This window comes from Saccopteryx leptura, chromosome 1 (assembly GCF_036850995.1).
Source record: "Saccopteryx leptura isolate mSacLep1 chromosome 1, mSacLep1_pri_phased_curated, whole genome shotgun sequence".
Classification (NCBI taxonomy): Eukaryota; Metazoa; Chordata; class Mammalia; order Chiroptera; family Emballonuridae; genus Saccopteryx; species Saccopteryx leptura.
Window position 1 is genome coordinate 160377908 of NC_089503.1, and position 17934 is coordinate 160395841.

The 17934-nt window shown below is 39.4% G+C and overlaps 1 protein-coding gene across 1 annotated transcript in view; it reads right to left on the reverse strand.

The window, feature by feature from the left end:
* The window catches only part of WDR70 (WD repeat domain 70), a 281551-nt gene that overhangs the window by 39503 nt on the left and 224114 nt on the right, over window positions 1-17934 (reverse strand). Inside the window, exons 11-13 of the mRNA XM_066378869.1 lie at window positions 15330-15429; window positions 12696-12780; window positions 11156-11294 (exon numbers count right to left, since the gene is read on the reverse strand). Coding sequence (XP_066234966.1) covers window positions 11156-11294; window positions 12696-12780; window positions 15330-15429 — 324 coding nt within the window. The remainder of the gene's footprint in view (window positions 1-11155; window positions 11295-12695; window positions 12781-15329; window positions 15430-17934) is intronic.

Consider the following 17934-nt stretch of genomic DNA (forward strand, 5'->3'; position numbering starts at 1 on the left):
TAAAAATATCAAAGCAAATTCCCCTTCGCTTCCCTTCCCTTCACTAGATCAGTTGTGCTAGATGTTATAGCTGTTTCAAAAGTAAAAGTTTAAGGTTTTTTCTTTCTTTTCCTCACTTTGTTCAATCAGTGTTTATAGAAATAGAGCTTCCCACCAAAGTACCTAAGCAAATAAATCAGAAAAGAAGTCAGAGTCAGGTGTAAAATTTCTGGCTTCTTCCTTTCCGCCTTTCCTCTCTTTGTCCAAGGAATATCTACCATCTCTTTCAAATTATTGCCCAAAGCAACTGAGGTAAAGAGGCCTCCATTTTAAATAACAGCAGGTCAAAACAACTTTATTTCACTATGCTTGGGTTAATGAATATTTATAAATGGTAATAATATGCCAGTACAGTTGCATAAACTATGTCCCTTGAATTATATCCATTAAAAAGGAAAATCTATTAGTCACTCTGCAATAAATTATCGCTAATAATAGTTTATAATGTTATTGAGGAGCATTTCCTAAAAGAACTAGAATGCTGAAAAGGTTTTAAATTTTTCTGTTTCTTCTAAACACAGTTATATTTTTAATTGATTCATTGTCTCCAAATTATATTTTTCCATTCTTTTACTCCTACACATTTATTGCATAAAAGGTAATAAAAGCCTTTTATACAATATAAAAAGTCTGCGCTGCCATTCACAAAAACAGCAGTGTGAGTGTGTAAACTCAAGATTCAGGTTATATTCTGGAATCCATCTTAGAAAAGAGGCTGATCACACTACTCAAGTCACAAAGAATTAGATATGTGAAGAATATGCATGCATTTGTTTTTTTAACTTGAGGAAATGCAATTGAACTACAAAGAAAACATCTAAAAATAACTGCAGCAGAATTATAAAATGTGTATAAACATCATACAGGGAAGACATAAATGTTAAATATTTGTCATCTCCTAGTGAAGAGAGTTGAGAATCTCAACATTGAATAGAGAAAAAAATTTCAGAGCATATGATAATACAGACAGTAAAGTTATAACTAGTTTTTTTTCTAAGTTTGTTTCCAAAACAAATATGGGAAGTGTAGTTGTTATATTTTTAAAAACTATTTATTGTGAAGATTGTAGAACAGCTTTTATAGTTATTAGGAAATTAATTATATAGATACTAACATCCCCTGACTGAAAACAATTTTTGGCTCTATATACATGTTGAGCTTAGCATTCTAGAACATCACTATGTGGGAGTTTATTCTGTTTCAGAAGAGGGTGTGTGAAGAATACAATCCATCACACTTCAGTGCAGTTAAAGGACACATCTAGGATTTCCTGTGCCTAGTCCAACAAGCACACTACTGAAGTGTTCATCCCTTATCCATTCCAAAGAACGCATCTGTTTATCATCTTTCATTCCAAGAAGACTTAAAACTTGAGAAAATAGATCATAAAGGCAGTTTAAAGTCTCTTTAACATACCATTATTCTACATAAATAGAAAAACAATGTTGTCTGATGTTAATAACAACAAAAAGGCAAGCAAATCCTAAATCAATACTTTAAAACAGGGGTCCCCAAACTACGGCTGCGGGCCACATGCGGCCCCCTGAAGCCATTTATCCGGCCCCCGCCACACTTCCAGAAGGGGCACCTCTTTCATTGGTGGTCAGTGAGAGGAACAAAAGGATGCAGATGCTGGAGTACTGTATGTGGCAGCACCGCAAAGTGCAGTGTCGCTCACGTACAGTACTACTTCCGCGCCTCACGGCTCTGGAAGTGCGTCATATCACTTGTTATGGCTAGCAGTGACAAATATGGAACCGGACATTGACCATCTCATTAGCCAAAAGCAGGCCCATAGTTCCCATTGAAATACTGGTCAGTTTGTTGATTTAAATTTACTTGTTCTCTATTTTTAATATTGTATTTGTTCCCATTTTGGTTTTTTACTTTAAAAGAAGATATGTGCAGTGTGCACAGGGATTTGTTCATAGTTTTTTTAATAGTCCGGCCTCCAACGGTCTGAGGAACAGTGAACTGGCCCCCTGTGCAAGAAGTTTGGGGACCCCTCCTTTAAAAGGTCCCTGAAAGGAGTGTGGTTTGTCCCTATTTGAAGGTCTCTCTCTTCCATCTATTAAAATGGACTTCTAGATCTGTCTTCTGGCCTTTCTAAGATAATTCAATATATGGACTATTCCATTTACTTACTGACCCTTCTCCTTTGTTTCTCTTCATTTGTTCACCCCTTAAATTCTGTGGTGAACCCCTTAAATTCTAGGGCTCATGCATTCTCTTCTTTATGCCCTTTCCTTAGTCTAACTCAGCTGTTCTCAACCTGTGGGTCACGACCCACAGGTTGAGAACCACTGGTCTAACTAATCAGCAACACATTTCAACTATGAATTATAAAAGCTCTCCCAAAACTGTCTTCTTTCTCTTCAGCCCAAACTCATTCTATCCATCTACCAGAGATCCTGCAGGTGCTTCAAGCTCAACATAGCCACAACAGAAATCACTGTCTTCCTTCCAAAATCTGTTCTTTCTTTTCCTTTTTAAATCTAACAGAAATTGACCCAGTCTCCCAAGTTATAAACTTCAGCCTGCATGTATGAATGAACACCAAATATATAAATCTAAACTTCAGCATGACCTGTGGTGGCACAGTGGATAAAGCATCAACCTGGAAATGCTGAGATTGCCAGTTTGAAACCCTGGTCAAGGCACATATGGAAGTTGATGCTTCCTGCTCCTCCTTCCTTCTCTCTCTCACTCTCTCTCACTCTCTCTCCCCCTCTCTCTCTTCTCTAAAAAAATATAAATAAAAAATATATATATATTAAGTCTAATCTTAAAACTTCAGTAAAAATTAACTGCTTTAAAGCCTGGATCTGAATCTGCCATTCCTTTGCTTTAAAAAAACAAAAAACAAAAAAGGGGAGACAAGATGGCAATGGAGTAGGCAGACGTACCAACCTCCACTTCCCAGAACCAAAGTGGATTACAAACTAATTTTAAGAACTATCATCTGGAAAAACCAACTTTGGACTAAACTAAGAGGACTTTTCAACCAAGGAACACTGAAGAAGCCACACCGAGACTGGTAGGAATAGCAGAAACGCGGAGAGGGCTGCCCAGAGCCCTGGAGTGAACGGCAGCCAGGGGAGACTCGTGCGGTGGGAAGTGAGTTTAGCAGAGAGGGGAGGGTCCTGAGCCCCAGGAACAAAGCCCCAGCCTGCAGCCCCAGAACCTAGAAGAGGCATAAGGACAGTATTTAGCTGGAAACAAGTCAGGATACTGTTTGTGAGAAAGAGACAGATTTCTCAGACCCAGGATTCTTCTTAAAGGGACCCCGCAGAAAACCTCTCTCACAACCACTCACCCAGGGCTCCAGGGGATGGGAAGAGAGGAGAGGACCGGAGTAGCAGGAAGAGAGTGTAATCTAGGAGGCACAGGGAGAAACATTTTGGGAGACAGCCACCCTAACCCCTGGGACGAGTCATTCCCCAAACCTGAAGCGAATATTTCCCCTGGAAACAGCAATACCAGCAAAGGGAAGCAGGACACCAGCCAAATAAGCTCTCCCGCAGCACTCAGAGCAGAGTCACTTAGAAGGAGGGAGCTTTCGGGACTACAGTAGTGAGTGTTAGGGTCTGAGCTGCAGCGCCCCCACCCACAGAGCTGAGGGCTCGCCAGAGGGTGGGTGGCAGCGGGATGCAGAAGTGCGGTTTGGTCAGCAAGGGAGGAAACCGGCTGGCCACCACTGGGCCCAGGTGTGAGCTCAGTCTTGTCTGGCTGGGCAGGAGGAGACGTGCAAAAGTGGTCAAGCCCAGCTGTGGGCCACCTGCAATCCAGCCTGCGGGGGGAAGAGCGGAAACCCCAGAAGGGGTGGAGACCGGCCCTTGAGCAAGGGCACAGGAGCATAGCCTTGCCTCGCCCGTGGAACCAAGGCTTGTGGCCTGACTTGGGAGCCAGATCCTCCCACGGGGCTGGAGTCAAAAACCCAGAGCAGGCAGAGTCCCCCTACTGAGTGTGGGCACACAGTCCCGCCTGGCCTGTGGAGCCAAAGCTTGCAGCCGTCCCACAAGTAGGCTCCTCCTGCAAGGGCGGGGGCGAAAGCCCGGAAACAGGCGGAGACCCGCAGCTGAGCAAAGGTGCTCGCCACTACTCTCAGGGCTGAGCATAACGCCACCCACAGGGACAGGTGAAGGCCAAGACCACCAAGGCTTGAACACCCGAGCATGTTATCACAGCCACTCCTGTGAAGGAGAGGCGGAAACCACAGCAACAGCCCCAGTGGGCAGGCACTGGCAATGCCCATACCCAAAAGCCCTAGGCAGAAAGAGTAGAGGAGTTGGTGGACCTGCAGACAGACCATACCTAGGGAACAGAGGCCACAACCAGTGGACTCCAGTGGAAAAAACTTTCTTTTACAGAGAGAAAATGAGAAGGCAGAGAAATGCAACACAAATGAATCAAGAGAAATCCCCAGAAAGGACCTGAATGAATCAGATATAACCAAATTAACAGATGCAGAGTTTAAAATAATGATTGTTAGGATGCTCAAAGAGATTAGAACAACAACAGATGGTCATTACGAACACCTAAATAAAGAGATAGCAAATATAAAAAAGGACATTGAAATAAAAAAGAATCAGTCAGAAATGACAAATACAATATCAGAAATGAAGAACATAATGGAAGGAATTAAAAGCAGGATGGATGAAGCTGAGAATCGAATCAGCAAGTTTGAGGACAAGATAAATAAAGGCACGGAAGCACAGCAGAAAAAAGAAAAGAGTCTCAAAAAGTCTGAGGAAACTCTTAGAGAGCTCTGTGACAACATGAAGAGAAATAACATCCATATCATAGCGGTTCCTGAAGAAGAAGAGAAAGAAAAAGGGACAGAGACTTTGTTCAAGCATATCATAGCTGAAAACTTCCCTCAAATAAGGCAGGAAAACATCTCACATGTTCAACAAGCACAGAGAACTCCATTAAGGAGAAACCCAAAGAAATCAACACCAAGACACATCATAATTAAAATACCAAAGCTAAGTGATAAAGAGAAAATATTAAAAGCTGCTAGAGAAAAAAAGAATATCACCTACAGAGGAGTCCCCATAAGGATGACGTCCGACTTCTCAACAGAAACACTTGAGGCCAGAAGGGAATGGCAAGAAATATTCAAAGTAATGCAGAACAAGAGCCTACAACCAAGACTACTTTATCCAGCAAGGCTATCACTTAAAATTGAAGGAGAAATAAAAAGCTTTCCAGAAAAAAAAAAAAACTCAAGGAATTCACTACAACCAAGCCAAGGCTGCAAGAAATGCTAAGGGGCCTGTTGTAAACAGATCAAAGGAGAAAAAGAATATAACAAAAGAGGAATACAGTTTTAAAGAATAAAATGACAATAAACAATTACATATCAATAATAACCTTAAATGTAAATGGATTAAATGATCCGATCAAAAGATATAGGGTAGCTGCGCAGATAAGAAAACAGGACCCATACATATGCTTTCTACAAGAGACACACCTTAAAACAAAAGATGCACAGAGACTGAAGATAAAGGATGGAAAAAAATATTTCACGCAAATGGAAATGAAAAAAAAGCTGGGCTAGCCATACTTATATCAGACAAAATGGACTTTAAAACAAAGAGATAAAGTAAGAGATAAAGATGGCCACTACATAATGATAAAGGGAGCAATCCAACAGGAAGATATAACCGTTCTAAATATCTGCGCACCTAATATAGGAGCACCTAAATATATAAAGCAGGCTTTGATGGACTTAAAGGACGAGATCAACAGCAATACTATAATAGTAGGGGATTTCAATATGCCACTAACATCACTAGATAGATCCTCAAGAAAGAAAATTAACAAAGAAACAGCAGACTTAAAGGACATACTAGATCAACTCGATTTAATAGATATCTTCAGAACCTTTCACCCTAAAGCAGCAGAATATTCATTCTTTTCAAGTGCTCATGATACATTCTCTAGAATAGACCACATATTAGGGCACAAAAGCAGTCTCAAAAAATTTAAGAAGATCGAAATCATATAGAGCACTTTCTCTGATCACAATGGCATGAAACTAGAAATCAGCCACAACAGAAAAACTCAAAAATACTCAAACACTTGAAAACTAAAAAGCATGTTATTAAATAACGAATGGGTAAACAATGAGGTCAAAGAGGAAATTAAAAAATTCCTAGAAACAAACGATAATAAGCATACATCAACTCAAAATTTATGGGACACAGCAAAAGCAGTCCTGAGAGTTCACAGCATTACAAGCATACTTTAAGAAGTAGAAAAAGCTCAAATAAACAACTTGACCCTACATCTAAAAGAACTAGAAAAAGAACAGCAAGTAAAGCCCAGAGTTAGTAGAAGGAAGGAAATAATAAAGATCAGAGCAGAAATAAATGACATAGAGGCTAAAGAAACAACACAGAGGATCAATGAAACCAGGAGCTGGTTCTTTGAAAGGTAAACAAGATCAATGAACCTTTAACCAGATTCACCAAGAAAAAAAGAGAGAGGACTCAAATAAATAAAATTAGAAACATGAGTGGAGAAATAACAACTGACACAACAGAAATACAAAATATTGTAAGAAAATACTATGAAGAACTGTATGCCAAAAAACTAGACAACCTAGATGAAATGGACAAATTCCTTGAAACATATAATCTTCCAAAAATCAATCTGGAAGAATCAGAAAACCTAAACAGACCAATTACAACAAATGAGATTGAAACAGTTATCAAAAAACTCCCCAAAAAGAAATGTCCTGGGCCAGATGGTTTCACAAGTGAATTCTACCAAATATTCAAAGAAGAACTAACTCCTATCCTTCTCAAGCTATTTCAAAAAATTCAAGAGGAAGGAAGATTTCCAAGCTCCTTTTATGAGGCGAGCATAATTCTGATTCCAAAACCAGGCAAAGACAACACAAAGAAAGAAAATTATAGGCCAATATCACTGATGAATTTAGATGCTAAAATCCTCAACAAAATATTAGCAAACCGGATGTAGCAATATATGAAAAAAATCATACACCATGATCAAGTGGGATTTATTCTTGGGAGGCAAGGCTGGTACAATATTCACAAATCAATCAACGTGATTCATCACATAAACAAAAGGAAGGAAAAAACCACATGATAATTTCAACAGATGCAGAAAAAGCATTTGATAAAATCCAGCACCCATTCATGATAAAAACTCTCAGCAAAGTGGGAATACAGGGAACGTACCTCAACATGATAAAGGCCATCTATGACAAACCCACAGCCAACATCATACTCAATGGGAAAAAATTAAAAGCAAAAAATTAAAAAGTTCCCCTTAAGATCAGGAACAAGGCAGGGGTGCCCCCTTTCACCACTCTTATTCAACATAGTTCTGGAAGTCCTAGCCACAGCAATCAGACAAGAAGAAGAAATAAAAGGCATCCAAATTGGAAAAGAAGAAGTAAAACTATCATTATTTGCAGATGATATGATATTGTATATAGAAAACCCTAAAGTCTCAGTCAAAAAACTACTAGACCTGATAAATGATTTCAGCAAGGTGGCAGGATATAAAATTAATACTCAGAAATCAGAGTCATTTTTATACACTAACAATCAACTGTCAGAAAAAGAAATTAAGGAAGCAATCCCCTTTACCATAGCAACCAAAAAAGTAAAGTACCTAGGAATAAATTTAACCAGGGAGATTAAAGACTTGTACTTGGAAAATTATAAAACATTGATAAAAGAAATCAGGGAAGATACAAACAAGTGGAAGCATATTCCGTGCTCATGGTTAGGAAGAATAAACATCATTAAAATGTCTATATTACCCAAAGCAATTTATAAATTCAATGCAATACCAATTAAAATACCAATGACTTACTTCAAAGATATAGAACACATATTCCAAAAATTTATATGGAACCAAAAGAGAACACGAATAACCTCAGCAATCTTGAAAAGGAAGAACAAAGTAGGAGGTATCACATTTCCAGATATCAAGTTATAATATAAGGCCATTGTACTCAAAACAGCCTGGGTACTGGCATTAGAACAGGCATATAGATCAGTGGAACAGAACTGAGAACCCAGAAATAAACCCACACTTTTATGGACAACTGATATTTGTCAAAGGAGGTAAGAGCATACATTGGAGTAAAGACAGCCTCTTCAACAAATGGTGTTGGGAAAATTAGACAGCTACCTGCAAAAAAATGAATCTAGGCCACCAACTTACACCACTCACAAAAATAAACTCAAAATGGATAAAAGACTTAAATGTAAGCCGTAAAACCATAAGCATCTTAGAAGAAAACATAGGCAGTAAGCTCTCTGACATCTCTCGCAGCAATATATTTGCCGATTTGTCTCCACAGGGAAGTGAAATAAAAGACAGGATAAACAAATGGGACTATATCAAACTAAAAAGCTTCTGCACAGCTAAAGACAATAAGAACAGAATAAAAAGACAAATTACACAATGGGAGAATATATTTGACAATACGTCTGATAAGGGGTTAATAACCAAAATTTATAAAGAACTGGTAAAACTTAATACCAGGAAGACAAACAATCCAATCCAAAAATGGGCAAAAGAAATGAATAGACACTTCTCAAAAGAGGACATACAGACAGCCAATAGGCATATGAAAAAATGCTCAACATCACTAATCATTAGAGAAATGCAAATTAAAACCATAATGAGATATCATCTGACACCAGTCAGAATGGCGCTCATTAACAAAACAACACAGAATAAGTGCTGGCGAGGATGTGGAGAAAAGGGAACCCTCCCGCACTGCTGGTGGGAATGCAGACTGGTGTAGCCACTGTGGAAAACAGTATGGAGATTCCTCAAGAAATTAAAAATCGAACTGCCTTTTGACCCAGCTATACCACTGTTAGGAATACACCCCAAGAACACCATAGCACTGTTTGAAAAGAAGAAATGCACCCCCATGTTTATGGCAGCATTGTTCACAATAGCGAAGATCTGGAAACAGCCCAAGTGTCTGTCAGTGGATGAGTGGATTGGTACATATATACTAATGAATACTACTCAGCCATAAGAAATGATGACATCGGATCATATACAACAACATGGATGGACCTTGAGAACATTATACTGAGCGAAATAAGTAAATCAGAAAAAACTAAGAAGTATATGATTCCATACATAGGTGGGACATAAAAATGAGACTCAGAGACATGGACAAGAGTATGGGGGTTACGGGGTGGGGGGGAGAAGAGGGAGGAGGTGGGGGATGGGAGGGGCATAAAGAAAACCAGTTAGAAGGTGATGGAAGACAATTGGACTTTGGGTGATGGGAATGCAGCATAATCAAATGTCAAAATAACCTAGAGATCGTTTCTCTCAACATATGTACCCTGATTTATCAATGTCACCCCATTAAAATTAATAAAAAAAAAAGGCACAACACAAAGTCACTTTCTTGTTATGGTGTCCAAGGTCAGCTGGCCTTTCCATCTCCAGATACCTCTCTCTTGCCACACTCCGCAAAGACACACCTGTGCCCAACGATATGCATTTCTCACTTGCACTCCCAAGTGTAGTCCTCCCTCGGACTCTTGTGGGGGTTTGGTTCCAGCACCTCTGTCCCATACCAAAAGCTATGGATGCTCAAGCCCCTTTTATAACATGCTATACTCTTTGCACATTGTCCCATATACTCAAAATCATCTCTAGAATACTTATAATATTAATACAATGTAAACACTATTACTCTATTGTTTAGGGGTTGACTTTCTGCAAGTTTTAAAAAAATATTTTCAGTCTAAGGTTGGCTGAATCCACAGTTGCAAAACCCATAGATATAGAGGGCTGACTGTATTCCATTCACTCATTCAGTAAATACTGATCAAACACTGTCTATGTACCAGGCACTCTTCTAAGCACTGAGGATATCGCAGTGAACAGAGCAGACAAAGTTTCTGCGCTCATGGGCTGATATCCTGGCAGCAGAAGACAGACAAACACAAATGTACAGTAGATAAGGAGGTAGTGGGAAGTGCTATTGTAAGAAAGATCGACCTAGAAAAGCAACTTAGAGCATCACCGTGAACAGCATGTTCTGCACGCCACAGATATCAGCAAGTCCTTACAGATGCAATCATACTTCTACATCCCTTAATTTATTACATTTCAACTTAAATTACAATTCAAAAACACAACACAACAAACATTACTGAAATGTATAGTCATTGAGAGGCAAAAGAGAACAGCTCAATTATAATAATTTTATTTTGTGAGATTAAAGTTGATAGAATCAAGAGTGTTTTTCTTTGATTCTAGTGTTTCAGTTGGCTCCTGAATGCACCCAAAAAAAGTATTATTAGCACTGGCACATTTCAGATGATGTCATGAGATTAGGATCCATAAAACCTAAGTAACTCATCTAGAATTGGCCACATTGTTATTTCTATATTGACTCTAACTCTACCATGGTTTCAAATTTAAGGCCTACAATTAAGACTCCAAAGTAATACTAGAACATTAGAGACAGAAGATTTTTACTGGTGATTTAAAAACAGTTGTTCAATTGTCTGAATCATTTAAGTGCTTAATATGTCTTAAATGTTTACAAAGAGCTGAAACAACTGGAGAAACCTACATAAGAGCACTGTTTAAGATATAGGATATTACTAAAGAATTTGACAATAAGCCAAAGAAAATTTACACAGACATTAATTGGCCTGTTTCATACGCAGAAAATAACAATGATTTGCCTCACCATCTAAATAATAATACGCACTTTGAAAGACTTTAAAGGAATTCAGATTTTCCTCTGGGAACCTTCACTATTATTACATTATGATATCATGGCCAGTCTCAGGACATGAATGAATGAATGAATGAATGAATGAATGAATGCTGTTGTTATAGTTCTCTTAGTAATCTGTAAAGAAAACTAAAGGGTATTTTTTGCAGAAGTTAAATTTAAAATGTCTTAAATTTCCAAATAACTAAATAGAAATTAGCACACTGTGGATAAAAAAGTAGCGAGCTACCATTGCACTGTAAGGGCCGGGGCTAATGTTCTAATTAAAAACCAAAACCAAAACAAAAGACAGCTAACAGGCAAACTTCACTCCATTCTCAAGGCTGGGAAAAAGAACACACATACCGCATCCGTGATGTCTATTTCATAGACCCTTTGGAAAGTCCTGCGCTCGAAGAAAACAAGTTTGCCGCTGCCACATCCCCTCTGAACAGATGTGCCGGTTACTACGAGCTTGTCATCTGGACTGAAACAGCAGTCGGTCCTGCAGACAAAAAGAGTGAATATAGATAAGCTTATGGCCCCACAACAGTGCAGCACTGATGAGCGAGTAACTAAAATATAAACAAGATCATTGGAAGAAGAGGTAACTCTTAAATAGGACTGATAGTAAGTCAAGCACTTAAATTAATTCACTTTATCTTCACAATAACCCTATGAGGTAGATATTATTGTACCCATTTTACTGATGAGAAAACTGAGGCAAAAGGAGACACTAAATAAACCTTGTCCAATATCACAAAAGTGGTGCAACTGGGATTCAAACTTAGGCAGTTTGATTCCAGACTTTGTGCTTTTAACTTCTACGCATATTTTTTTATAATGCAAAGAGAAGCTCCACAGAGACATCAACAGTATCTATACACAAATAGACACTGTATGACTAATGCCTAAGTAGTGATGACTTTGACTAGTTTTAGAACTATTTTTCACCATCACCACTCAAATAATTTGAGTTTTGTCAACTCGAGCACCATGAAATGAGGAACAGGCCACACTGCTGAGAGCCTGCTCAGTGGCTCTGAGTCAACAGCTCTCAGAGGTCTGGCCACTGACTGAATGATGTAAGTCACGATCCAAACAAGTCATAGAGTTAGCATTATTCGTAACAGGCATCAGAGCTCAAAAAATTGTCATCAGCTAGAAATGTCTGTTTGTCCATCTGTTTGTCCTAACAGACACATGCCGTGGGCAACAGGCTGTGTTGGAGTTGGTGCTATTATTACTCAGCTTCCCCCACGTGATGCTCCCCTTAACACAGATGTGAAATTTTATTTCTGCCAAAATAGAAATTTTTGCTTAGGCTCCAACTGTAGGACATAGAGGTCCAATTCCACCTCGGCTGCCTCAGAAAATCTTTGAATGCTTCACTTCCCAACTGAGCAGGAGCATCCTGCGACCCAGAGCAAGACAGTCTGAACAAGTGGAAGTTACTAATTATTGACCGGAACTATGAGAAAGAAAAATTAATGAAATGATATATTATAATACTTGCTAACTATAAAATATTGCTTTGATGGGAAAGGGTTCAAATTTTAAAAGACAACAAAAATGTAGTCTTTTACCTTGTTACTCATACAATATTATAAGAACAATCACTTCAAATAGTTTTATTAGCCCAAGGCCTGTGCATGCATCCAATATATACATTTACACACAAACACATAAACACACATTATTTAAAGTTTGAAAAAAAATTTACAGCCTAAAGAATGTGCAAAATAAAAAGGAAAAATAATATCTGTTTTTCAAAAAACCTATTTCAATCACTTTTGAATTATTTTTTAGGCGATCTAGAAGACATGTGATAGAAATTAACATTAAGGTGAGTAAATGTCTTTTCCATTCTCTTATGCTTATCAAACATTAAAAATACACTACTTACATTGGGAACAGGGTGGGAAGACCTGAGGCGGAGAAAAGTGGCTTACTAAACTGTCGGATGTCCCATAATTTTAATGTGTCATCACCTGATAGAGGAAAAAGAAAGAAAAAAAAAAGACAGAGTGAATTGTGCAAAAAAGAACTCATTCCAAGTTCAGAGTTGCTAAACTTAGTGTACAACTATTAGAAGGGAAAAAAAAGGCAGGAAGGGAGGGAAGGAGGCAGCCATAGACACGTTTTCCTTCTTTAACTGCTTGAGGAGCTTGAAAGCAGTAGTTACGAGAACAGTAGATGTGCGACAGTGAACTGGCCGTCTAGCAATTACTTTTCCAGATTGATGTAGCATCTGTATGTAGAAGGAACCCTAGAGAACCAACTTCTGACTCTAAAGAGCGATTGTAGAACAGATGGCGGCTCCCCTGTGATAGACTTGAGCATAGCCTGACTTCTTAAGAAGACATTAATTTAACAACCATGAGGACCGAAAGTAGCTCAATGCACAACAGATTTTCTCTCTGGCGTGTCTGTGAAGCTATCCATTAACATTAATGAGGGTGAGTCACATGATTCCCTTCCCACCAGTGTAACTGTACCTGTGGCTGTCATTCTTCACTTCGCTGGGAGTACAACTGCTCCAAGTTACTTAAAGTATAATGAATATTCTTTTAAGAATCACGTATTTATATTTCTATAGGGCTACTAACTAATTCCTGACCATAACGAAAGCCAAAACTCACATGAGTAATGTCTTCGCTGTTCTTTCTCCCCAGTGTCCACAGCTGAGACTTGCCTCAACCCCTCGGGTCCAGCAAGAAATCAGTATCAGGTGCAAGTGAGGTGAGTGGAGAGTTCAATAAAAATCCCTGCGCTCCCCAGAGACCCTTCCTCTGAAACCCAACTTTTGGCAGGTGCATTAATCCACAAAAGGCTGGACCAGGGACCTGCTTATATTGGAAGAGCTTTGTAGGACTCATCTTTTTGCTTTAGTCTTCAGAAAAGGTTGTGTATCCTCCCTCACAATTCTCTAACAGTATGAAAACATTAACCTCCACTGAACAGTTTAGCTGACCTGGCAGGGTCCGGAGCTAGCCGGAGCACCCTATGACACCCTGGAGACTCCGCTGAATAGACTCGCACCTGCCATTTCTGTACAGCCAGGACGGAAGGGGAAGGTACGAGTTACCACCAAAGTGACTGACTGAAATGGGGTTAGTTTTATACCTCTTAGGGAGTGATTATCAGCTGGTGGAAGCTGGCCTATATGAGAATCCTCTGGGAAGAATTTCTAACTCTGCTTCCCTCTTATTCCCCTCTTCTCTTCCTGCCTTGGAAATTTGGGTACACCACTCCAAAGATGGAAGACTGAATGTCAGCATTTCCAAGTAGAGCATATATCATCTAAAAAAACTTCCTAGCAATTCAGAAATCCTTTCGGGTCAGAACCACAGTCTTAATTAAGAGTCATGTTAGGACTCAAGTAGCAGGTTAGAATGAATGGACCAAAATACATATGTTATACATATCCACTGTTACCATGTATATCTTAAATAGGAAATACATACACACGTGCTCTGACTTAGCTCATGGATGTGAAGGGAGTGTGGATATAACAGGTGAGACTTCTGGAGGAAAGAGAATCTGAATGGAACTCCTGAGGGTAGAAGGCCCTGGACAGTTCCAGCTGAGGGGAAGGCTGTGCCGAGTCTCATCATCTTGGCCCCCTCCCACCACCCTCTACACCAGGCTTTCAGGGGAGAAACCTTTCTGTGATGCTCACAGTTTATACCCATCACCTAGCATAAGGCTAGCTCAAAGCAGCGCTCACAATGTAGCAGCAGAGTAATGAATGAATGACTCTGTGCACTGTTGCCAGATTCATTGACCTACAGAACAAAGACTAAGTCCTTTGCGTGGTCTTTAAGGCCAGCTGTAATGTGGCTGCAGCCTACTTCCCCTGCCATCTCTTTTCTCTCCCCACCGTGGGTCTTCCGGAAGAGCCTCAGTCATGTCCCATACTTCCCCATAATGCCCTGCTCATAAGCTGTTTTCTTTATTCTCTTATTTCCTTCTAGCAACACACAGCTTATCCAAGTGAGAAAGACTCAGCAAAAACTTAGAAACAACCTCGGTTCAATCATATAAGAGTAGATAAGTAAAGTTACAAAGACCTATGTGGCTATTAACAAGAATATCCAGGTGTACAACTTTTTTTTTAACTGAATTCAGTTAGTGTTTGAATTGAAAAAACTCAATGGCCAGCAAACAGAAGACTCTAAAATACCAGACCCAGAATTATAAAACCATATAAAAAACGGAGAACATGATCATCTGTAAGACCACATAAGGTACAGGCAAAGTCATCCTTGGAGGCCTCAAACTCAGATGAAATTTGAAGCCAAAATAAAAATGTAAGCAAAAAAGTACATATTTTCTAAATTTCACTTGATATCATTAAATAAAATAATATTGTCAAGTTGGGCATGAATTTTAATGAAAATGAAAAGCAGACTGGCAAAGGTAGATTAAAAAGCAAAGCTAGCGTTACTAAGTGTTAGAATCTAGTGTAACATTTGTTAGAGTTAAATATGATTATTTTATATCTAGAAACACAACAAAAAGGGAGTTTTTAACCTACCTCCACGAGAGGCAAGGACATTACCATCATAGGAAAAAGCCACACAGGAAGTGTCTGTGCCTGGGTCATGAGCCTGCTTGTAGTGGAATTTAGGATGAACCTGTTTAAAAAGACAAGCCAAGTGTTAATATCTAACCTGAATTCAAATGAGAACATTTCTGCAGCAAAAATATTTTACGTTCTTGTCCAGAAAAATGCTATACATCTTTCTACATGTAAAATATTAATTTCTTCTGATTATGATTTACTTTATTCTGTGAAGTTTTAAAATGCTTTCAAAAACATCTAGTTGTTTTAATAAAAGGCAAAAAAAGAGATAAGAAATGTCTTAGTTGAAGATATTTTTCAGACTGCCTTAGTAAGCTCTGAGCAACTCAAGACTACTATAGCATTTATTTTTTCGTATTATACTTACAAAGTATATTACATAGCTGTCAGGACCATTTCTTATAGTTTTCTGAAAGTAAATATAAATAAAAATCACAGCTGAACTTATTAATAAACGTATCATTGTATGCATAGTGTACAGACACCGTGCACACGGTTGTAGGTCTTGAACTATCTTTAATATGCCTGTAAGACAATGTTGGTGGTGGTGATCATGATGATGATGATGATAGTGAGGATGACAGCTAACACTTTCACAATGCTTATTACATCCAAGGCACTATATCCTTTATTATCTTGTCTAGTTACTACTCACAATCACTACCATTATCACCTCCATTTTGCTGAAGCACAGAGACTTGAGCACCATGAGCAAAGTCACATATCTAGGGAGAAATGGCACCATGAGGAGCACGACCGACAAATCTCCCCAAAATTTCAACAAGTTCATCAACCAGAGACAGAAAAATCTATCCTTGGAGTATCCGGGAGTTCGACACACTGAAGGCGAAGGTAGGATCGAGCGAAAAATTGACTAAATATATAATCAACCCTGAAGGAAGTAAGTCGGACAAAGGAACACTCTGCCTTCCTCACTAACCTGAGCAAAGGCTGCTTTCGCTTGGAACTGAGAGTGGGGGGGGGGGGGGCTAAGGGCGTGGAGGAAGCTAGGCTGCGGCACGGACGTTTGTTCAAGCTGAGGAAAGAGTGTGCCTGTGGTGAATCAGCCCACACGAGCAGACGCCCGCGCCTTACTCTCCATGAGAGTTACACTCCAAAACCCTTAACTCTCTCTCTCTCTTCTTGTTTTTTTTCTTTATTCTTTTCCTTTTCCCCTTTTTCTTATTTCTCCTTCTCTATTAGTTTCTTCTTTTCTCCTTTTACTTTTCCTCTCATTCAATCCTCAATCATGAACAAATTATTTAATTTGGGACTCAAGTTTTTTTTTGTGGCATTTTGGGTGCTTTTTACTTTGCTTTTTAACTCATTAGCATTCCTCCCAACCCAGGATCTCCATTCTATTTAGTTTTTGCTCCACTTAATACAATAGTTTTTTTTTCCTTTTTCCCGTTTCCCTCTTACCCCTCTCATTATATCTCTTAGTAGACCATCACTTACAAGCAAATCATTTTATACTTGACCCAAATTTTTTCCTTTTTTGCATTTGGGTCCCTATTCCTTTTTTGCCCCTTGAACACTTCCCCCAAATTCAGGCCCTCTGGTATAGGCAGTTTTTTTTCCATTAAGCATAATATAATTCACAGTTCATCATGATATTCCTGAGGAGGAGGGGAGAGGAGGGGAAGAGAAGAAAGAAAAGGGGGGGGAATAATAAATTATTATTGGGTTTTTTGGTGGAGTTTTTTTCCTTTTTTTTTTTACTTTTTATTCGTTATTAATTCTCATTAGTGCTATCAACAAGACCACCCTCAGATGCCATTAATAAAAATGAAATTGAATATCATGGATACAAAAGATAGAGAAGTAGCACAGATAGATGTGGAAAAATCTATGGAGAAAAAATTTAATATGTTGGAAACCTTGGAGCTAAATGACAGAGAATTTAAAATAGAAATCCTAAAAATACTCAGAGATATACAAGAAAACAGAGAAAGGCAATTTAGGGAGCTCAGAAAACAACTCAATGAACACAAAGAATATATTAGCAAAGAAATTGAAACTATAAAAACAAATAAAACAGATGAAAAACTCAATTCATGAACTGAAAAACAAGGTAACAAGCTTAGCTAATACAACAGGCCAGATAGAAGGTAGGATTAGTGACATAGAAGACAAGCAGGCGCTGGCCAGTTGGCTCAGCGGTAGAGCGTTGGTCTGGCGTGCGGGGGATCCGGGTTCGATTCCCGGCCAGGGCACATAGGAGAAGCGTCCATTTGCTTCTCCAACCCCCCTCCTTCCTCTGTCTCTCTTGGCCCTGGCCGGTTGGCTCAGTGGTAGAGCGTCGGCCTGGCGTGCAGAGGTCCCGGGTTCGATTCCGGCCAGGGCACACAGGAGAAGCGCCCATCTGCTTCTCCACCCCTCCCCCTCTCCTTCCTCTCTGTCTCTCTCTTCCCCTCCCGTGCGAGGCTGCATTGGAGAAAAGATGGTCCGGGCGCTGGGGATGGCTCCTTGGCCTCTGCCCCAGGCGCTGGAGTGGCTCTGGTCGCAACAGAGCAACACCCTGGAGGGGCAGAGCATCGCCCCCTGGTGGGCGTGC